This window comes from Anguilla rostrata, chromosome 15, assembly GCF_018555375.3.
Source record: "Anguilla rostrata isolate EN2019 chromosome 15, ASM1855537v3, whole genome shotgun sequence".
In the NCBI taxonomy this organism is placed as follows: domain Eukaryota; kingdom Metazoa; phylum Chordata; class Actinopteri; order Anguilliformes; family Anguillidae; genus Anguilla; species Anguilla rostrata.
The window spans coordinates 293,034-314,900 of NC_057947.1; the positions used below are offsets into that span (position 1 = coordinate 293,034).

Sequence of the window (21,867 nt, forward strand, 5' to 3'; positions counted from 1 at the left end):
GAGCAGGGACACATCCTCCAAACTTTGGGAAACATCAAAACCCCCCACCAATATTATCATGTACTGAGTGGTACTGTTAGTGCCCCCCCCCCCCCAAAAAAAAAAAAACCATTTCCTGTTAGCTTTATTCTAACAAGTGAGCAAAAGCTTTTCAAAAGATATCACACAGCTAGTCCTGCTAACTTACTAGCAAGCATTCTAAGTAAAAATGTACCGTTTGTTACTTTACACCTATGCTCCTTATCCTACTTGCAAAACTCACACTGAAAAATCTTATGTAGTTCTGTTTATTAATTTTTAAGAATTAAAAAGCCAAAATCAAAACACAGTGTGTTACCTGAGTAACCATTGCCATCGACATCGATTCCTCCAGACACCGACTGGCCAAACATCTTAAAGGCATTACCCAGCACAGACCCAGTGATACGCTGAGGGGAAAAGACCCAGAGTCATGGACAAAGATGAACACTTCTCTTCCATTTGCTTTACAAGAGCAGAGGACAACACAAATGCAAGTTTTCTGTAAGCAGTTAACCTAATGATGTCATTTTTAGAACCAATCTATTTATATTATCAAAGGAAGGTCTTTCTCTACCAAGATGGCAACTGAGCACACGTTACAATGAAAATGACCAGCTTTAAAGGAGTACCATGGTGATTTTCACACTTTCTCGGTTTTATGTGCTATTTGCACAAGAGGCATTGAAGAAACACAATGAGCAAAGTATTAAATATGTCCGTTCTGTATTTTTTCTGTATATGCATTTTAAATTCATCGTCCTATTTTCAACCGGTTGAGAAAGTTGTCATTTTGCTACGTCACGAATACAGTAACCACTCCCATTTCCACGACCCGTAAAGAAATCTGACAGGGCACACCGTCCTGCTGTTCAGACAATGCAAATATTTGACTAACGTAAGGTTCACTTAAATTAGAGTGCCTTTAGATTATTTCTGGTTATATTCATTTAGCTAGCTAGCTAACGTTAGCTAGCTAGGAGGTTTGCTTTCATAAGGCAATGTTATCGATAACGTTAGCTTGCTAGTTTGCTTTTATGAGGACGTTATAGTTGTGCTTTTATCTTAACTTGGCTAGCTAGATAGCAAAAATTATAATTGGATATAAGTCAACGTCCTTACCTTAGCTATCTACCGATACTTGATATACTAGACCTGCTAAGCTAGCTAGCCTGTGAAAATTCAGTCTCCCAAAGAGAGCGCGCATCATGGGAGTAGCTATGGTAACGGGGCACGGTCTATCAATCATAGCAAACTGACAGTTCTCATTACCACGCCCAGACGGTTCGGGTGAATTTTTATCGTGGGAAATTTAGGCTTAGAAAAATACGTTTTTAAGTACATTGAAATGACTGAAGAATAAAAAAAGTATGCACATTTGTTTTGTTGTTGCCTGAAGACAACTGGGAAGTGTCACGTTCAACCACCATGGTACTCCTTTAACGACTCCACACAAACATGCAGAAGAGCAGCACAGCAGCCTGAGGAACTGCAGCGATTCATCGCGCCACTTTCTTTCCGGCTGTCTGGCTCATGTGTCCAGAGAGGGGGGAGAACAATGGGACAGCTGTTAGCATGCGGGTGTGGGACCCGGGCAGTCCAGCCCACACTAGCAGCCGCCGGGGACGTACTTGAGAGAAAGACCGCGCGATCCCGCTCTTCCTTCCATTGTAGATATAAATAGCCCCCCGCAAATCTTCCTCCTGAGGCGCTGCCACGGCAACATCTGCAACATTTAACCATCATTTACAACTGGGGTTACAGGGAAACAGTGGAGCAACTGTCACTTACAGCTGGGGTTACAGGGACACAGTGGAGCAACTGTCACTTACAGCTGGGGTTACAGGGACACAGTGGAGCAACTGTCACTTACAGCTGGGGTTACAGAGACACAGTGGAGCAACTGTCACTCACAGCTGGGGTTACAGGGACACAGTGGAGCAACTGTCACTCACAGCTGGGGTTATAGGGACTCAGTGGAGCAACTGTCACTTACAGCTGGGGTTATAGGGACTCAGTGGAGCAACTGTCCCTCAGTTGGGGTAACAGGGACACAGTGGAGCAACTGTCACTTACAGCTGGGGTTACAGGGACACAGTGGAGCAACTGTCACTCACAGCTGGGGTTATATGGACACAGTGGAGCAACTGTCACTTACAGCTGGGGTTACAGGGACACAGTGGAGCAACTGTCACTTACAGCTGGGGTTACAGGGACACAGTGGAGCAACTGTCACTCAGTTGGGGTTACGGGAATACATGTTCCCATCCCTGCTCTCTCTATGGAGACGGAGTGTAGCGCAGTGGGTAAGGAACTGGACTTGTAACCAAAAGGTCGCAGGTTCGATTCCCGGGTAGGGCACTGCCGTTGTACCCTTGAGCAAGGTACTTAACCGAAATTGCTTCAGTATATATCCAGCTGTATAAATGGATACAATGTAAAATGCTATGTAAAAAAAAAAAAAAAAAAAAAGTTGTGTAAGTCGCTCTGGATAAGAGCGTCTGCTAAATGCCTGTAATGTAATGTATGAAAATCCCACCAGAATGCACCGTGTGCTACATACACATGGGTCTCGAGTGTGAAAGACTGCTTACCTATCGCATTTATATCAAACAGAAAGGATAGTGAAGAGGTAAACTAACCTGGAAACCCATCATCATCAATGTCTCCCAGATTAGTTATGGTTTCTCCGAACCGAGCAGCATAGGAGTCGCTTCCTACTAACTCAAACTCTTCTTCCTTCATATTAACCTGAAAACAGACACACGCATGCGTGTAATGGTAGTTGGCTATTATGAAGATAACAAAGTTTCCCATGTGTAGGGACTTTCCTGTTCAGCACAAACCAAGGAAAATGTGATATTGTGAGATTTGACATACCATTCAATCACATTAGGGCTGAAATTGCTTGACAATGTGCCAATTGCTCTTTCTTCGACTGTGTTAAGGGTGTATAGCATTCATTAAACTGCTGTGACATTTAGAGTGCACTGTAGTCTAAGCTAAATAATATGAATGCAGCAAAAAGTATATCAGACATTTGGAATTTTAGGGTAAACACTCAGACGATTAGGATTAGGGTTAAGGTTAGGGTTAGAGTTTGGGTTATTATGAAACACAAACCTGTTTACATGAAGTGTCACATTTCTAATCTGCGTACAGACCTCTGGAAATGACCAAGTAAAACCTATGGCGTGAAACAGCCCACCCACCATGAGCCAAATAAAAAATCAGTAGTCTTGGGTCCCAGGGACAGTCCATATTATTTAAAAATTTAATTAACTATATGTACTTTATGAAAATAAGAACATTATCATATACTATGCTATCTTGTCATTAATTATTATTCTGCAACACATGACTTCCAGGATCATAATGCAAAAGAAAAAGCAAAATAATGCAAAAATCCCACTTGCATGCCTGAAGTCCTTGGTGCGCCTACGCTGTTTTTTTTTTCTCCTCATGACCTTGTTTTACGTTCATGGTTCTTTTTTATAGTCATGAGCTTGGGATTTGCACGCGTGAAGTTTTCTTTTTTGCTTGCGAGCCTTGTAGCTACACATGCAAATTTGCCATTCTGACTCCATAATATACACTTCCTTACTTAAATGGCCATGATGATTAATTTCATCTTGCCTGTATGCTTGAGCATTTTGATTGTTGCATGTAAAAAAGGACTCCAACAGTCATGTAGCAAGCTGAATCATGAATATGGTTTGGTACCACAACCCGGTATCAGGCACCAGTTCCCAAACAACCAGTAATATTTCCTAATGGACCGAATCACAACGCTTAATTTCAGTGCCACCGGTACTAATAACACTTGTTCAGTTGACTCGTTAGCAAGCTAGCTAATGTTAAAATCAGTCAAAATGATGAAAGTGAACCTGTCCAAAGTGTGGTTGTATTTTACCCAGAGGGATTCAAACAATGGGATGCGCCTTGGCAATAAAAAGATGTTCTTTAATGTTGTTGATTGCTAATTCTTTTAAATAAGGTAGACAACCGCTTCAGTTTTGATGAGTGCTGTTGTAGAAGGGATACCCATCCCCAATCATGAAATGATATTATATGGGGTTTGCATGCGAAATACAGAGAATGGCTCTCAGAAATATAATGAGTTTCCCGAAAGATTATACAGCTGCAAATAGTTAGAATTGTTTCAGGCAATTACCAATTAACAAGCAAACTAGTGTAACAAGTTAAAGATTAGCCTGAGTCAGAGGTGGGATTTGAACCCAAGCCTCTCACTCGCTCACTCATCCCATAGCCAAACACATCACCAGTGAGCTGCTAGCCAACCAGCCATGGGGGCCACAATGTTCTTTAGTTTTTTTTATATTTATTCTACATATATGTCCATTATGCACGCGCATCCAATGTTTTTATTGGCTGATGTAGCTCAATGCCCAATGGGGAGATATATTCTTTGTGGGCTTGAAGCATTAGTGATGATGAAATTGGCTAGAAGAAGAAGGAGAAGAAAAAAGAAAGAAAAAAAATGCTAAATCCCCTAAATTTGGGGTTTTGTTGTGTGGATGTGTGAAGCTGTTTGTGAATTCTGTTCGTAAGAAGATACAGAAATGAATGTTTTTAAGGGCTGTGGTCATTGCAGTTATTTCTGTAGGAAACCCTGAAAAGTGCCAAACTTTCGGTGCTGTATAGGTATGGGGCATAGCCTGCCCAGGTGTAACTCGGCGAGATGGCATACCTGCCATCCCAAAAAAGTCTGCAATTCCTACACACATCCCCAGATATGAATATCTCAAATTCAAACAGACAGTCTGTACTGACAAGTCCTTAGGTTGAGAAAAAAAGATTAATGTATGTCTTAATGACCAGGAATGTGATTTCAAAGCTGAAGCAAAACGTGCATTTATGTTACTCATCGATGTCCTGAACCCATGGTGTCTCTAAAACTTTTCAGGACAGTTATCATACTACTACAAGCACATGCCATTGTGTACCCAACAGCAAACAATCAGACATGACAAAAATGTAATGAAGAAAACACTATGCAGTTTTATATCATTTCCACTTCAATGTAGTCCTTAAATCCGTCACAGCTAGTCAAAATATCACTGATTATTTTTAAAGAAGCTTTTCATGGCTAAAACTGCACCGATTATGATATAAAATGGTTGCATTGCCCAACTCAGCATTAAGCCCATGCGAATGGTCAAGCTGCTGGGCGATGTGGGAAGCCCCTGGGTGGTGTGTGAGCCCCTGGGTGGTGTGGGAAGCCCTTGGGTGGTGTGTGAGTCCCTGGGTGGTGTGTGAGTCTCTGGGTGATGTATGAAGTCCCTTGGTGGTGTGTGAGTACCTGGGTGGTGTGTGAGTCTCTGGGTGGTGTATGAAGTCCCTGGGTGGTGTGTGAAGTCCCTGGGTGGTGTGTGAAGTCCCTGGTTGGTGTGTGAGTCCCTGGGTGATGTGTGAAGTCCCTGGGTGGTGTGTGAGTCCCTGGGTGGTGTGTGAGCCCCTGGGTGGTGTGGGAAGCCCCTGGGTGGTGTGGGAAGTCCCTGGGTGGTGTATGAAGTCCCTGGGTGGTGTGTGAAGCCCCTGGGTGCTGTGTGAAGTCCCTGGGTGGTGTGTGAAGCCCTGGGTGGTGTGTGAAGCCCCTGGGTGCTGTGTGAAGCCCCTGGGTGGTGTGTGAGCCCCTGGGTGGTGTGTGAAGCCCTGGGTGGTGTGTGAAGCCCCTGGGTGCTGTGTGAAGCCCCTAGGTGGTGTGTGAGCCCCTGGGTGGTGTGTGAAGCCCTGGGTGGTGTGTGAAGTCTCTGGGCGGTGTGGGAGTCCCTGGGTGGTGTGTGAAGCCCCTGGGTGTGGGAAGAGGCCGCTGACTCACAGCTCCCTGGTTGATGTAGACGTGCACACGCCCCTCTTCCCGCATGGTGCTGTACATGGGAGCTCCCACCAGGAGGTCTGAAAGGCCGTCTGCGTTCAGGTCCACCGCACAGACTGCCGCCCCGAAATAGGAGCCCAGCTGTGCACAGGGAAACGGCATTCCTTTAAAACAGCCCCACCTTTCTGGGGTTCACTGCTTCACCGAGCACAATCTGAAAAGCGCTATATATTCAATTATTATTATTATTATTATTATTATTATTATTATTATTATTATTACTATTCTCATTATTATTACTATTATTATAGTGGCACTAACCTTATGACCCTTGGCCTCAAAGATGATTTTCAGAATGTTGGACTGCACCTGGAATATGTATGCCTGGGAGAGAGAGCGGCAAGGTCATATTTTGGAGTTTCACAGAAGGACTGACTGCAGTGGACGTGGTACTTCCCCACCAACCGCAAAGACATTACTCATCATTTGATCTGAAGGAACTGTTTGTGTGAGCTTCTGATTGCTCCGTATGGCTCTTGTGACCCAGTAAGTCACGGTGCCATTGGTCTGATGTGGGGGCCAATCAAATCGTGACTAATCGCTAGCCGTGGTCCAGCAGAGGGAGAAACGCAGTTGAATGCAGTTGGGGGCTTTTAGTGAAATAGACATTCTGCTTCCCAGAAGAGAACAGCATGATATCTGAATTTCCCACAGTGTTACCATAGCTGATTAGAATCACGTCTTGGAGAAAAGGATGGACATGTTTCTGGCATACTACCTTCTTCTCTCAGGTGAAACAAACAATGAGTTATGCAGTTTGGCATTCTCTTGTCCAATGTGCAGAGTTAAACTATTTTAAAAAGCAAAAACAAAAGGGTTCCTCCTTATAAAACACCATATAATGTAGGACTGGACACTATGATCAATAGGCTATTGAATTCAACCAACAATTTAATTCATTTCCTCCCCCAAAAAAAGTTTTTTTGACATACATTTTAGTTTTTTCAGCTATCAACAAATTAACCTGCCAAACTGTGTTTTCATGAAATAAAATAATCAGTTTGTGTTTGACCCAGGCCTACAGTGTATCTTGAAAATAAAAGCAACAAGTATGCACAACTTTGTAAAGGATTATCAAATCATTTGAAAAACTTAGACTTGGATACTGTCAGAATGAAAAAATGCATTGCAGAAGAATTCAACTAATCTTTCAATTAATTAATTAATATAATAAGGTGGAACCTAGAGGAGCAGATTTAATCTGCCCTAACACCACAGGTGCTGTGCCAGAACACCAATCAAGCCTCAGGGAAATGTCCATGTGAAGGCCAAGTGCTGGTCACGTTTCCAGCAATTACATCCTGCTCACACCACTCAAAAATGTGCATAACCTTTAATGTTAATGACTACTGCAGAAACTGCACACGGTTTGTGTCTGCACACAGAGGAGAAGACTGTGGACAACATCACAGCGGAGAAGTCATTCTCCCTCAATTAGAGATATCACACAATCTACGGAGACACACCTTCAGCTCCGCAGAGTAGAAGCTAATGCTCCTGAATATTAGCTCTGAATATTAGCTCTGAGAAGGTCAATCCTTTCTGGCCACAGGAGTGGTATCACACCATCTTGCAATAACAAGGCATGAACCCACATTGAGGCCCACAGGCCTCCCTTTGAAAAACAGACTCTTCCTGATTAAACATCTGAGCCAGTCTCTCCAACTGAAGCCACAGATGCCGCCTCTCCACCTTCCCCATATCACCCCACTCCAGACAACCAAAAACACAAAGCCGAAAACCCTCAGGCATCTTTTCAATGGCTGCCTGGATTTCACCAACATATTCCACTCTTTTCACTAGCCATTACACTTTTAAGGACCAGTTCAATGATCACCCCGATTAACTCTTCAAGGAGAAAAGAAAAACTTGGATTTATTTGGAAGTCAAAGTTGGTGAAAAATGTTGACTGAACCCAGGCCATTGTTTCCCTTTTCTCGGGACAGTAAGAAAAGGAAGCAGAATTAACTCTTACTTTACCAGTCTGCCCATGCTGAGGGGCGCCTCCCACCACCTCTGTGCTCTCCGGGTGGCTGAAGTGCCCCGCGCTAACGGAGTACCCTGCGGATGAGAAAACGACACTGACAGTGTTAGGCACAGAGTACCCTGCAGATGAGAAAACAACACTGACAGTGTTAGGCCACAGGTAGTGCTGCCCTCAATGTGCACTCCTCATGTGCTGCACCACAAAAAGGCCACTGTTACCAGGAGGACTGGCACTGCTGAGAACACCGCCAGACTCGTGACTAAAACCTTTGTTTACACGCATGGCTTTCAGACATGAAGGCATGTATGCCGGAAGAGTGCAGAATAATGTCCTTTCAGTCTCATGTTTTTCAGAGGAAACATTACGTTCTTTATGGTTAGAGAACAGACTGCTGTTTCCCATAAAAAAACCTTGAGCAACGGCAATCGCATGATAATCAGCTTCCTGTTCAAACAGTCAGTCACAGCCCTGTTACACATTCACTTTCTCTAACTACTGCTCAGGCACATCAGAACATGTTGCACTGTGAGAGCCACAAAAACCACACCAAACATGGACTAGCAGCCATGAGAAGTTCTGTAAACTATATTTGTCTTTGTTTTACATGTCACTAAAGAGTGTTTTATCATGCCAGCTACAGTTGAGGCCAAAAGTTTACATACACCTAGGCTAAAGAGATTCAAACTCGGTTTTTCACAACTCTGCACATTTGATGTCACCATACATTTCTTTTGGCAAGTCAATTAGGGCATCTACTTTGTTCACATCAGAGGAAATTTTAAAACAATCGATTAGAGACATTAGGTATTAGGTATTTCAGCTTTAATTCACTATATCAGAATACCAGTGGGTCAAAAGTTCACATACACCAAGTTGACTGTCTCTAAACAGTCTGGTCCATAAAATGATGTAATGACTTTTTAGAAGCTTCTGATTGGCCAGTTTTCATAATTAGAAGTTAAGTGGGAGTTAATTGGCACCTGTGGCTGTATTTAAGGGTCTACATTTAGAGCCATTGCCTTTTTGCCCTTGATAACATGGGGAAATCCAAGCAACTCAGCCAAGACCTCAGGAAACAAATTGTGGATCTCCAAAAGTCTGGTTCCTCCTAAGGAGCAATTTCCAAACAACTGAAGATACCATAAGCATCTGTACAAACAACTGTATGCAAATATAAAAATCTTGGGACCACACAGACACTGCATCGTTCAGGAAGGAGGCACAAATTAACTCCCAGGACTGAACAAACTTTGGTCCAAAGGGTTCAACTGAACCCCAAGACAACAACAAAGGAACTGGTGAAGGAGTTGGAGGCATCAGGTACCAAGGTATCTACATCCACCATTAAGAGAATCCTACATCGCCATGGCCTGAAAGGCTGTCGCACAAGAAAGATGTCCCTACTCCAAGACCGGCATAAAAATGCCAGAATGAAGTTTGCATGTGATCACCAGGACGAAGACCCTTTGGAGGAGTGTTCTCTGGTCAGATGAAACTAAAATTTAACTGTTTGGCCATAATGATCAGCGCTATGTATGGAGGAAAAAGGGTGAGAATTTTAAACACTATCCCAACTGTGAGTTGTGTTTTGCTGGAAAACGGACTGGTGCGCTTCAGAAAATAGATGGCATCATGAGGAAGGAAGACTTTCTAGAAATACTGAAGCAACACCTCAAGGCTTGAAAGTTACAACTTGGTCGCAACTGGGTCTTCCAGCAGGACAATGATCCTAAGCATCCCTCCAAAATGGCTTAAAGACAACAAAGTGAAAGTATTGGAGTGGCCATCACAAAGCCCTGACCTGAATCCCATAAATAAATTGTGGACTGAACTGAAACTGAAGTGTGTCCGAGTAAGGAGGCCCACAAACCTCATCGAGTTACACCAGTTCTGTCAGGAGGAATGGGCAACAATTCCAGCAAAGTATGTAAGAAGCTTGTGGAAGGCTACCCCAAGCGTTTGATTCAAGTTAAGCAATTAAAGGGCAATGCCACCAAACACTAACAAAGTGTATGTAAAATTTTGACCCACTGAAAATCTGATATAGTACATAAAAGGTGAAATACATCTGTCTCTTAGCTATTATTTTGAAATGGCCTCTTAAGGAAATAAAGGAGATACCCTAACTGACTTAACACAGGAAATGTATGGTAACATGAAATGTGTAGAGTTGTGAAAAATTGAGTTTGAATGTCTTTAGCCTAGGAGTATGTAAACTTTTGGCCTCAAATGTACATGGAGATTGAACGGACTTACCAAGGTAGCTTCCATAGTCAACGGCACTACTGTCATCCACATAGGCAGACAGCACGTTGCTGGATGTGTTGTACACCAGAACTGATCCAGTCCAGTAGGATGTCCCTGGGGCTCCCATAACAATCAAGCCCTGTGAAACGCAGGCAGAAATGTTAGGGCCACTGCAGATGGCCTTTATACATTTAAGGAAGACTTCACCCAAAAGTGAGAATGTTTTTTATGCTCCCACAGTTCACTGTAAAGACTTTGTCCAGGATGTCTATGAGATGCCTGATGGGAATTGTATGACCGTACCAAACTGGAAGACTGCTGAGCAGAACAGTACAAAGGTCCGATCCAAACCTTATTAAAAATGAATCAAGATATATTTGGAATGCCTTACTACCATAAAACGCATAAGGACAACATATGCAAAAAATTTGGTGAACATTCCCTTTTAGCCAGTGGTCTCAAACTCAGATCCTGTAGGGTCGCTGTACCTGCTGGTTTCTGATGTGTTCCTGTGCTTGAGTGCTTAATGTAAGTCACTAATCGGCTAACGAGTCTGGACACCGTGTTTCAAAGGCCTAAACTGGCTGCTGCTTGCAAGGAAATCCCAAAAAGCAGAGGTGACTGTGGCCCTGCAGGACTGGTGTTTGAGGCCCCTTATTTTTAAGCCAGTACAAACCCAAAGAGGAATTGCTTAAAGTACCTCTGCCAGAAAATTTGACATTCCAGCCTGGCAGGAGCCGTAGGCTTCACCAAATTTCCTTTGATGATCTAAGTAAACAAAACAGAACCAAAATTATTTAATCACAATAAAATACTTTTTTTTATTCCACAGAATTTTCATAAACATAAACACAATGCAGAATAAATTGCCACTTTTTAATGAAGCACCTATGTTCAAGTAATCCTATTGGTCTGTATGTCATCTCTCTGACAGACCTGGATGCTGATTGGTAGTTCAGAGAGCCTCCTTCCTGAGGTAAACAGAATCCACATTAATATGATGGCTGTGATAATTGAGCTCAATATGGAAACAAATTTATTTGAGCCTTAATTCTTCCATCTGATTCTTGCACTCAGGTAAGTATAGCAATACATTCATAGCTATGGTGGTAATTCCTTTACATTTCAAATTTGCCACCATTTGGTTTAATTTCAATTTATGCAAGGCACAAGAGCAAAGATTGAAAACTCAAACTAAAATAGAAGTGTAGCTGTATGTTTATTCACCTTGAATAATGCAATAATTATTAATGTTATAATATTTTTTTCAAGTTGCCAAAAACACAACTATTTACATTTAACATTTACATTAATCATCTCATTAGTTGCCAGTATTCTTGTTGGTCCCAGATGAATTGCTAGATATAACGCCTTGGAATAAATATTTTAAAAGTGTTGGAAACTAATACTGATTATTCACCATGCATGTGTTTATCTTAAAGGGCTACTGTAGACTGCTGGGGGGGGCTGGGGGGGGGGGGGGGGGGGGGGGGTTAGCATAGTTTATCTGGTTCTGCTTAGTTGGGTATTTCCAATGTAAACATTCCCTTAAAAATGTTAATTCTGCTTGAATTCAAAATCAAGCCTTTTGAAATCTTTCCATATTGTATAAATCAAGGTAATACTTAATAAATATTTTGCCTTCTTGATGACCACATATTCAGCACTTTTTCAGTCCTTACACCAGGGAAACTGCACATTTATTAAACAAGCTGCCACTGCTCAAATAACAGTCATAATAGCCCCTGTCCCAGGCCCTTCTGTCACCTACCAAACTGACCCAAAATACAGCCAGCTTAGTATTTCACAATAACATCATGTCTGGATAAAAGAAGCAAACAAATTATTTTACACACACATTACATTTCTAAAATAAAATCATACCTCTGTAACAGGGAATCAGTGGACTTGATTGGATCAAATCAGCTTCCAATTTATAGCAGACGCCATGGGGTAATTTATGTTGATTGTCCTTTCTGGAGTAGAAAACGTTTTTCCAACGATGTCCACAAGCCTGTAGGAAATAACACAAAACACTGACAAAAATCAACAGCCTAGTCCCAGGAGACTGCCTCATGGGCAGAAATACCACACAATCAATAAAGTGAATAAAATAGAAACTTGAGTGAAGAAAATTACATTTAAAATAACATTTAAATGTTATAATGTAATTATGAAATGTCTGACGCAGGGTTACATACCAACATTAGTCCATCACTAGGCTGTCTGGACAGACTGACACCAAGCCACTGATTGTCCATCTCAGCAAAGCATGTTTTTCCACAGCTGTGGTTACTCCTCATGCCTACAGGGTAACAGCGCACATGCTTATAACAGGGCACGCGCTTATAACAGTGCACACGCTTATAACAGGGCACGCACTTATAACAGTGCACACGCTTATAACAGTGCACATGCTTATAACAGTGCACACGCTTATAACAGTGCACATGCTTATAACAGTGCACATGCTTATAACAGTGCACATGCTTATAACAGCGCACATGCTTATAACAGCGCACACGCTTATAACAGGGCACACGCTGCACACGCTTATAACAGGGCACACGCTGCACACGCTTATAACAGTGCACACGCTGCATAGGCTTATAACAGTGCACACACTTATAACAGCGCACACGCTGCACACGATTATAACAGCGCACACGCTGCACACGCTTATAACAGTGCACACGCTGCATAGGCTTATAACAGTGCACACACTTATAACAGCGCACACGCTGCACACGCTTATAACAGCGCACAGGCTTATAACAGCGCACACGCTGCACACGCTTATAACAGTGCACACGCTGCACACGCTTATAACAGGGCACACACTTATAACAGCGCACACGCTGCACACGCTTATAACAGGGCACACGCTGCACACGCTTATAACAGGGCACACGCTGCACACGCTTATAACAGGGCACACGCTGCACACGCTTATAACAGTGCACACGCTTATAACAGGGCACACACTTATAACAGGGTACACGCTGCACACGCTTATAACAGGGCACACGCTGCACACGCTTATAACAGGACACACGCTGCACACGCTTATAACAGTGCACACGCTTATAACAGGGCACATGCTGCACACGCTTATAACAGTGCACACGCTGCATAGGCTTATAACAGTGCACACGCTTATAACAGCGCACACGCTGCACACGCTTATAACAGCGCACAGGCTTATAACAGCGCACACGCTGCACACGCTTATAACAGTGCACACGCTGCACACGCTTATAACAGGGCACACACTTATAACAGCGCACACGCTGCACACGCTTATAACAGGGCACACGCTGCACACGCTTATAACAGGGCACACGCTGCACACGCTTATAACAGGCACACGCTGCACACGCTTATAACAGTGCACACGCTATAACAGGGCACACACTTATAACAGGGTACACGCTGCACACGCTTATAACAGGCACACGCTGCACACGCTTATAACAGGACACACGCTGCACACGCTTATAACAGTGCACACGCTTATAACAGGGCACATGCTGCACACGCTTATAACAGTGCACACGCTGCATAGGCTTATAACAGTGCACACGCTTATAACAGCGTAAGGCTTATAACAGGGCACACACTGCACACGCTTATAACAGGGCACATGCTGCACACGCTTATAACAGTGCACACGCTGCACATGCTTATAACAGTGCACACGCTGCACACACTTATAACAGGGCACATGCTGCACACGCTTATAACAGGGCACATGCTGCACACGCTTATAACAGTGCACACGCTGCACATGCTTATAACAGTGCACACGCTGCACACGCTTATAACAGGGCACATGCTGCACACGCTTATAACAGTGCACACGCTGCATAGGCTTATAACAGTGCACACGCTTATAACAGCGTAAGGCTTATAACAGGGCACACACTGCACATGCTTATAACAGGGCACATGCTGCACACGCTTATAACAGGGCACATGCTGCACACGCTTATAACAGGGCACACGCTGCATATGCTTATAACAGGGCACACGCTTATAACAGCGTACAGGCTTATAACAGGGCACACGCTGCACATGCTTATAACAGGGCACATGCTGCACACGCTTATAACAGTGCACACACTGCACATGCTTATAACAGGGCACACGCTTATAACAGTGGACACGCTTATAACAGTGCACACGCTGCACATGCTTATAACAGGGCACACGCTTATAACAGCGTACAGGCTTATAACAGGGCACACGCTGCACATGCTTATAACAGGGCACACGCTGCACACGCTTATAACAGTGCACACGCTGCACATGCTTATAACAGGGCACACGCTTATAACAGCGTACAGGCTTATAACAGGGCACGCGCTTATAACAGGGTACACGCTGCACACGCTTATAACAGGGCACACGCTGCACATGCTTATAACAGTGCACACACTTATAACAGTGGACACGCTTATAACAGGGCACACGCTGCACACGCTTATAACAGTGCACACGCTGCACATGCTTATAACAGGGCACACACTTATAACAGCGTACAGGCTTATAACAGTGCACACGCTGCATAGGCTTATAACAGTGCACACGCTGCACACGCTTATAACAGGGCACATGCTGCACACGCTTATAACAGTGCACACGCTGCACATGCTTATAACAGGGCACACGCTTATAACAGCGTACAGGCTTATAACAGTGCACACGCTGCATAGGCTTATAACAGTGCACACGCTGCACACGCTTATAGCAGGGCACACGCTTATCATCTGTGGAGCAAAAACAAAACACTGCCCCTGCAGAGCCCGTGTTAAAAACAGCTGCCAAACTAAAAGCCAAGCAGCACTACACTTGTTATCACGCCACATCAAACTAACTCTCATAATTAAAAGCTGAGATCTGAATCCATTCACCGCTGCCACGAACTTGGACTCACAATTAAACACATGCCTCAACTTCTACTTCAGAAGCCTAGTTTGGCATGTTCAGTGACCACCAAACAAAGGGTGTAGGACTGAGCTGACATAAAATCCTGTGGCAAATGACCCAGTTATTACTGAGAGTGACAGATGCCCTCTGCACCCTAAGCCAAACTGCTTCACAGGGGAATATATAATATTATATGCCAAGTTACTCACACATACAAAGCAGTGTCTGCAAGTCATTAATTAAAACTTGCCTTTAAAAGGATTTTATTTATTTTATAAGTAGCAACTAACAATATTGGCAATTGTAGCGCACACAAATTAAACAAGCTGCATTCCAAAGCAATACTGGTCAATGTTTCCTAAAGTATTTCAAGTAACTTGGCCCTGGTTTTTTCATATTATCATCTGTACTGTGCTGTAGTATTTTATGAGTAACTGATGAGTGTAATTCATATAAATGTAGGCTATGAGAGACATGCACATATATGCAAAAACACACACTTTATAGTTCAAAGAAACACATATGTGAGGCATGGATTCCTTTTTTTTCATTTCTTCCTTTACCATGAATGACAAATAAACGAAAGTGTTTGTCATATTGCTTTTCAATTGACAAACAATGAATTAATTTAAATTTAAATGAATGAATTTGTTTACTCCCCTCTTTGTAGAAGCCCCACTCCACCCATATGTTTCATTTGTATAAGCTTGGATAAATAAATAAAAAATTGAAAAAGCTTCCCTGGGTGGAATACATCTTCAGCTATTATGCTCTTACTCAAACTTCCCTGAGTTGTATTTTGTGAAAACAAGCTCCTGCACATGAGCTAGGAGCAGTCTAGAGCGATGGGAGACACAACATCCCCACCTAACCTGAACAGTTGCTTGGAGGAAACTCTCCTTGGGGAGCAGGTGCTGGGTGTGTCATTAGCCTACAACTTGTGTCTGTAATGTTTTAACTCTAGAGGTCGCATTTTTTTACTAAGTACTACCGCTGATGGCCAGTGGTGTCTGATCCTGCATTACAGCATCAACTTCAGAACCAGCAGCAACATCATTTCATAAAGATTACAAAGCTGTATATAGCGAAACTATTTTCTTGAAATAAAGGACACAACTGAATCAATGTCAATGTTTGTATTGTTAAATCACAGCGGTTTTGTTATATAGGCTTAGGGAAATCGTATTGAGGCATACTACAGGAACACTGAGAAAATAGCTAAAATGTGCATGACGACAAAAACACAAAATGTACACGTTTAAAAAGTCATTTCTTTGATCATTCAGCACATTTCTCCCTCCCTTCCCCGTAGAATGCACCTTTGTTCTCCTCTCATTAATTCCATAGAGAACGCACAGCATTGGTGGTTTTCTGGGACTGCACACACAAAAATCAGTTATATTTCATGCATTTCTGTAACTACAGCAAGTGCAATTATTCATACCCTCCCTAAAGGTTTTATCAACTTCATCACAATTGCAGTGAATGAATTCTGTGTGATTACATGTGCAAAATTAGTTTCGATAGCACTTTATACGGAAATTCGTATCAAAGCGCCAGTCAGTCAGTTGCTGAATAGCGTGCTGGAGTAGACAGCAACACGTTTGCACCTGGCCAAAAGCACCTAGAGTTGTCTATTGTCTGATGGGGGTTTAGCGAAGAAAACGACACAATCTGCCTGTATTTCATTACTGATTTTTTTATTTAAAAAATGCTGTTATTTTAAGCCCAAATATTTAGGAAAGCCGTGAATGGAGGAGGATATAGCATTTACGGCATTGGAGTAACTTTAATTTTAAAGTCTCCAAAGCCCCATAGCGTTGCTCTGGCCTATCTAGTGTTAAGAGAAACTCTCACTCACAGTCTCTCTGCAGGTGCGTGTGTGTGTGTGAGTGTGTGTCTAATTGAGAAACTTGATGCTGAGCGAATGGCATCAAATAGGTGGGAAGAAAATCCGAATCTGAATAATGTTGGCCAGATTCGGGAGGAGAAAACATTCGAAGAGAACACATTATTTGAGTGTCGCCGAATATGGTATTTGTATTCAGCACCATCCCTTGTGTGTGTGTGTGTGTGTGTGTGTGTCTTCATGTGTTTGTGTGTGTCAGTCTGGCAAGAGACATGTTGTGGGTTATAACTGATACACGCTAAAACAAAACAAAGATGGCAAAACCATAGGTTTCTGTATTATAAATGATGAACTTAAATGGATATGCAGTAGCCTTCGGTGCTGAATGAAAGAGTGAAAATGAGCAGCTTCGCCAGGTGGTTCCTGTTTTCCCACAATAGCACCACAGATTCAGCCCCTCCAGCGGAAGCCCCATTAGAAGCCTTCCCATTGCTTTGACAATGCAATGCAAACAGGATGAATTACATTGGCAGAGCTTGAACATTCAGTCAAATATTTGCTGCGATTAGGAGAAAGACATAGTTCTGTTAATGATCAGAACTATTGTACCATTTCCTCTGACAAGCAGAACAAGGTGTTGATTGGTTTAACTTTAGCCTGAAGAATTAGAATGCTTGTTAGGATCTTTAACCAGAAATAAACTTCCCACTTCTTTAAACTTTTGTTTAACCTTCTGTTGGCCACATCATTAATGCAATAGAAGCTGTTTCAGTGATACATAACAATAAAATTATATTTGAATTCACACATCCATCCATCCATCCATACATAATCTATACTCTGCCCAGGGTCGTGGAGGGTCCTGGAGCCCATCCCAGCATGCATTGGGCAAAAGGCAGGAATACACCCTGGACAGGCCGCCAATCTATCGCAGGGCACACATACCATTCACTCACACACTCATACCTATGGAGCAATTTAGAGTCTCCAATCAGCCTACATGCATATCTTTGGACTGTGGAAGGAAACCAGAGTATCTGGAGGACGCCCACACAGGGAAAGCATGCAAACTCCACACAGAAAGGCCAGGCTCAAACTCAGCCGAAACACTGTCGTCTCTTGCTGTGAGGCAACAGAGCTACCCACTGCATTACCGGGCATTAGCTCACAATGGGGATAAACGCAGTACAGGGTTTGACTTTTTCTAAATTAATTATCAACCAGCTATAATGCAACATCCTCCTTCCACAGTCGCCCGGGGTGATAATGTTCACTTGAAATTCTTAGCAAAAATAATGGCGCAGAGAATCAGTTGGCCTCTCCCTTCACATTGAGGAAGGAAGAAAGGCTGCACGTGCACCATTCACAAAGCGTGCGTTTCTTCAGCCATTCTGCACCATAGAGGTTTATGGCGTATTCTAGTCATACTGCACACATACCCACAATCATAACTCCTGTCACATATAAACACAACCCTCAATCATAACTCCTGTCACACATAATATCGCGGAATTATTTGAACTGAATACTAATTTATACCACGAATACGTTTATAAGTACAATTTTAATTATACTTAATTTAGGAAAGTTAATTTAGGCAGTTCATTTTTAGGAAATCCGCGATGATATGGACTTTCAGGAAAATAAATTAAACAGATGCCAGACCAATGTGCGCATAAAGAAAATAATCTGGCCAACATTTTTGAAGCAACAGCAGAGTTTCTGTCGCGTGTATGATTCTAAATTAATGGTAATTCAGTTATTCCTGTACAAGAATGAAATTCGATCCTTTCCATTAGATTAATGAAACTAAAAGGCTGACGTGTACCAATTAATGTATTCACTGATATAATAATCTGCTGTCCCTGTTCCTAAAAATTCTTCTATCTCAGATGTGTGGAAAGGTCATTTCAGTAAGGAAACGACCATGAACACCGAACTAAACAAAGCAAACACAGGGCAGTAATTCTATTGTACTGTAACTTCAAAGCGACGCATAATACTAACCTATTTGCATCGGCTCACATTCCGTCCGTTCTGTGATTTTGCACTTATAAATTGCGCCAGGGTTTCTGATGGAATGGTCAAAGCTTGAATTTGCAACTGGGGCTCCCACTAACAACCTAAAACAAACAAAACTGTTATCAGTAATGCACTTCAGGCAGCCGCTCATACAACAACAAAATGCATGCAAGCTAAAACAACAACAAATATTAAAAAGTGAGAAGGTGACATTGCACTGGAAAGACATTATTTTTATTAATAGCACACACTCATTAATCTATACAACAATGCTGATTCTAAATGAAACACCAATAGACTGAATTGCTCTTTTCAGGACCCAGTCACTAAATAGGACTTTGTTCATTCTGCAGATGACTGGGCTGCCTGGTTCGTCCCGCATTTTAATGCCTTTTAACCACTAAACGGACGCTTTATGAAGGGTGTGCCTGTAATGAGCCACAAGACACGGATACCATCAGTTCACCAACTGTAAAATATACGGCATATTTCCACTCAATCGTTGGGTAGTTTTGATGGATACATACCACGTCTGCTGTCGATATTTGTGAAGTAAAACTGAGTATCCAAATAAAGACCCTTTGGGACCATTCAGTGGGATTGAATGGTTTACATCCAAATTGTAACAGTCGGCGAGACAACCGAGACTGCAAAAGTACATGAAAACTGCTTTGGGCACGCCGAAGCGCCAACGAACTTTCTCCGGCTTGTTCAGTTCCATGTTCCAGAAAAAAACAACCCTTCAAATTACTGAGAGGAACTGTTTTTTTTTTTTTTTTTTGTTCTTTTTTAAATAAAACAAATCAGCGATTAAAAAAAAAAAGTCTTGAAAAGTCTTAAAGTCTTTTCAAACTGCCCCGGTTCGCAGAGCAAACCGTTTGCCTCCTGTTGCTCTTGCTGCAGCTGCGCTATGATGCACAGTACACATCTGACTACGCTCGTCACATGAAAGTTCTGAAACTCCATTGGGGGGAGCTTTGAACTGGGGAAGTGCCACTAATTCTAATTTCTAAAGAGAGGCGGACTGTGAAACTTCTGTGCCATCGGTTAGTAAACAGCATCCACATTGACAAGCTTTGGTTTGCATTTGTTTTACATTGGTTTGCGGTGCGGATTTTCTACTATGAAGCTTGAATTAAGTGTTGTACTGAAGCAAAACTATCAAGATATCCGTGAAAATGAATTAAACTGAGCAGCTTAACCCTTTGATTGCTTTTCATTAAATCACTATACAAACGGATTTGTCGTAGCCTATACTATGACTATTTCCTTTGACCATTGAGACAAGCAAACGGCCCGTGGACTGGAGCTCTATAGGCTACTGTTTAATTTAAGTTTAGTTGACCACTGGAACACAGACTGCGAATGCCGTATATACTAGCCCAGTAGGCTATGCATATCGTCATTTCGTATGACAATGTAATTTCGTATAAAAGGGGTAATACATTCTGTTGACCGTAATAAATCTGTTTAAACCCCGAATAGTTCAATTTGTTGCAACTTCTGTGAACTGTTATATTTACATTAGTCTAAATTATAATTTCGCGATTACTCTAATTGCAGTTTCACAACACTAAAACAGTGTTCTGCGTGCATCGGGTTCTTGACGTATATGGCTTTTATAAATAATTTAGGATTAGCATCCTTCAAAGAATTTAAGTCTCAATAATGTCCGGCAAGCGATGCAACGGTGGTCTCGTACTTTTTGTAAAGGTTTCAGTGAGTATAACTGGTATCCTCAATGGGCTGGACCAAGTCATTTCACAGGAGACCGAAACTGTGCTCTGTCTCTGTGGGGTCGTTATTACTTAAGGTAAATCCCAGATTCTGCTAACGATGCATGCTATCATGTGCTTTGCTTCTGTCTGTAATCAGCATCTATAAAGTATATCTTTATATCAGCGTCCATATGTGGTGTTACGATGTCTAATTATAGCTCGAACTAAATATAGTATGGTCGAACACATTTTGATAAAGTGTTGAAAGTCTAGTTACAAATGTATTTACTTTCAAGAACACTGGAAAACGTTTTTCCTTTTAAAGTTATTTTATATTTGTTTATTTATATAATTGGGATGACAGGTATGCCATCCCGTCCAAGTTACGCCTTGGCGGGGGCATGCCCTATATATATATATACCTATACAGCACCGAGAGTTTGCACTTTTCAGGGTTCCCCACAGAAATAACCACAACAGCCACAGACACTCAGCCCTCAAAAACATTAAATTCTGTACATTCTGACCCCATTTCAACATTTCATAAACAACTTCACATGTCCACACAATAAAGCCCCAAACTAAGGGGATTTTGCGTTTTCTCCTTCTTCTTCTTCTCTTTCTTCTTCTTCTTCTTCTTCTTCTTCTCATTCTTATTTTTCCTGCTGCCTATCCCACTAACAACATGTCTCCCCATTGGACATTTTACCGACACCAGCCAAATCTTCACTTACACGACCCAATCAAAAACTTGCATACACACACAAAATACCCATACCTTTTTACTCTGAAATTTTCAGTTCAAACAGTTAGCCTGCCTGTGGCCTAGTGGGCAAGGTTACAGTCTTGGGAACATGGGGTCGTCGGTTCAAGCCCAGCTAGAAACATGTTTCTTTAACCTGCTTTTACCCTCACTAATAATTGTCTACTACTTCTCAATTATTGCTTTTGCACCATATCTACCCGTCGTTCACCGAACGTATACCGAACTGAACTGCATTATGACGTACCCTCTGCACATTCAGTTATTAACCGGCTACAATATTGCAAAGCCATATGGATTCAACGGGAGCTCTTCTGTGCTTACTGGCCTGTGTTCTTCTTTAAAACCACGGACAGGTTTGCTAATGGTATTTCACGCATTGCATAGCTATGTCACGGTGCTGCACTAATAAAGTCACAGACTGGTAAACCTCCG

General features: G+C 42.3%; 1 protein-coding gene across 3 annotated transcripts in view; it reads right to left on the reverse strand.

Annotated features, from left to right (window-relative positions):
• LOC135241162 (integrin alpha-4-like) overlaps window positions 1–19,876 on the reverse strand; it is a 47,185-nt gene extending 27,309 nt beyond the window's left edge. For 2 of the 3 annotated variants that reach the window (XM_064311319.1, XM_064311318.1), the window contains exons 1-12: window positions 19,479–19,873; window positions 18,937–19,052; window positions 12,353–12,456; window positions 12,036–12,165; window positions 10,852–10,919; window positions 10,161–10,290; window positions 7,893–7,978; window positions 6,179–6,241; window positions 5,861–5,998; window positions 2,661–2,769; window positions 1,650–1,744; window positions 338–428 (exon numbers count right to left, since the gene is read on the reverse strand). In XM_064311319.1, the coding sequence (XP_064167389.1) occupies window positions 338–428; window positions 1,650–1,744; window positions 2,661–2,769; window positions 5,861–5,998; window positions 6,179–6,241; window positions 7,893–7,978; window positions 10,161–10,290; window positions 10,852–10,919; window positions 12,036–12,165; window positions 12,353–12,456; window positions 18,937–19,052; window positions 19,479–19,672 (1,324 nt within the window). In that variant the 5' untranslated portion in view covers window positions 19,673–19,873. Of the gene's footprint in view, window positions 1–337; window positions 429–1,649; window positions 1,745–2,660; window positions 2,770–5,860; window positions 5,999–6,178; window positions 6,242–7,892; window positions 7,979–10,160; window positions 10,291–10,851; window positions 10,920–12,035; window positions 12,166–12,352; window positions 12,457–18,936; window positions 19,053–19,478 lie in introns of all 3 variants that reach the window. The other variant, XM_064311320.1, reaches the window with a different exon arrangement.
• Between the last annotated feature and the right edge of the window lie 1,991 nt (window positions 19,877–21,867).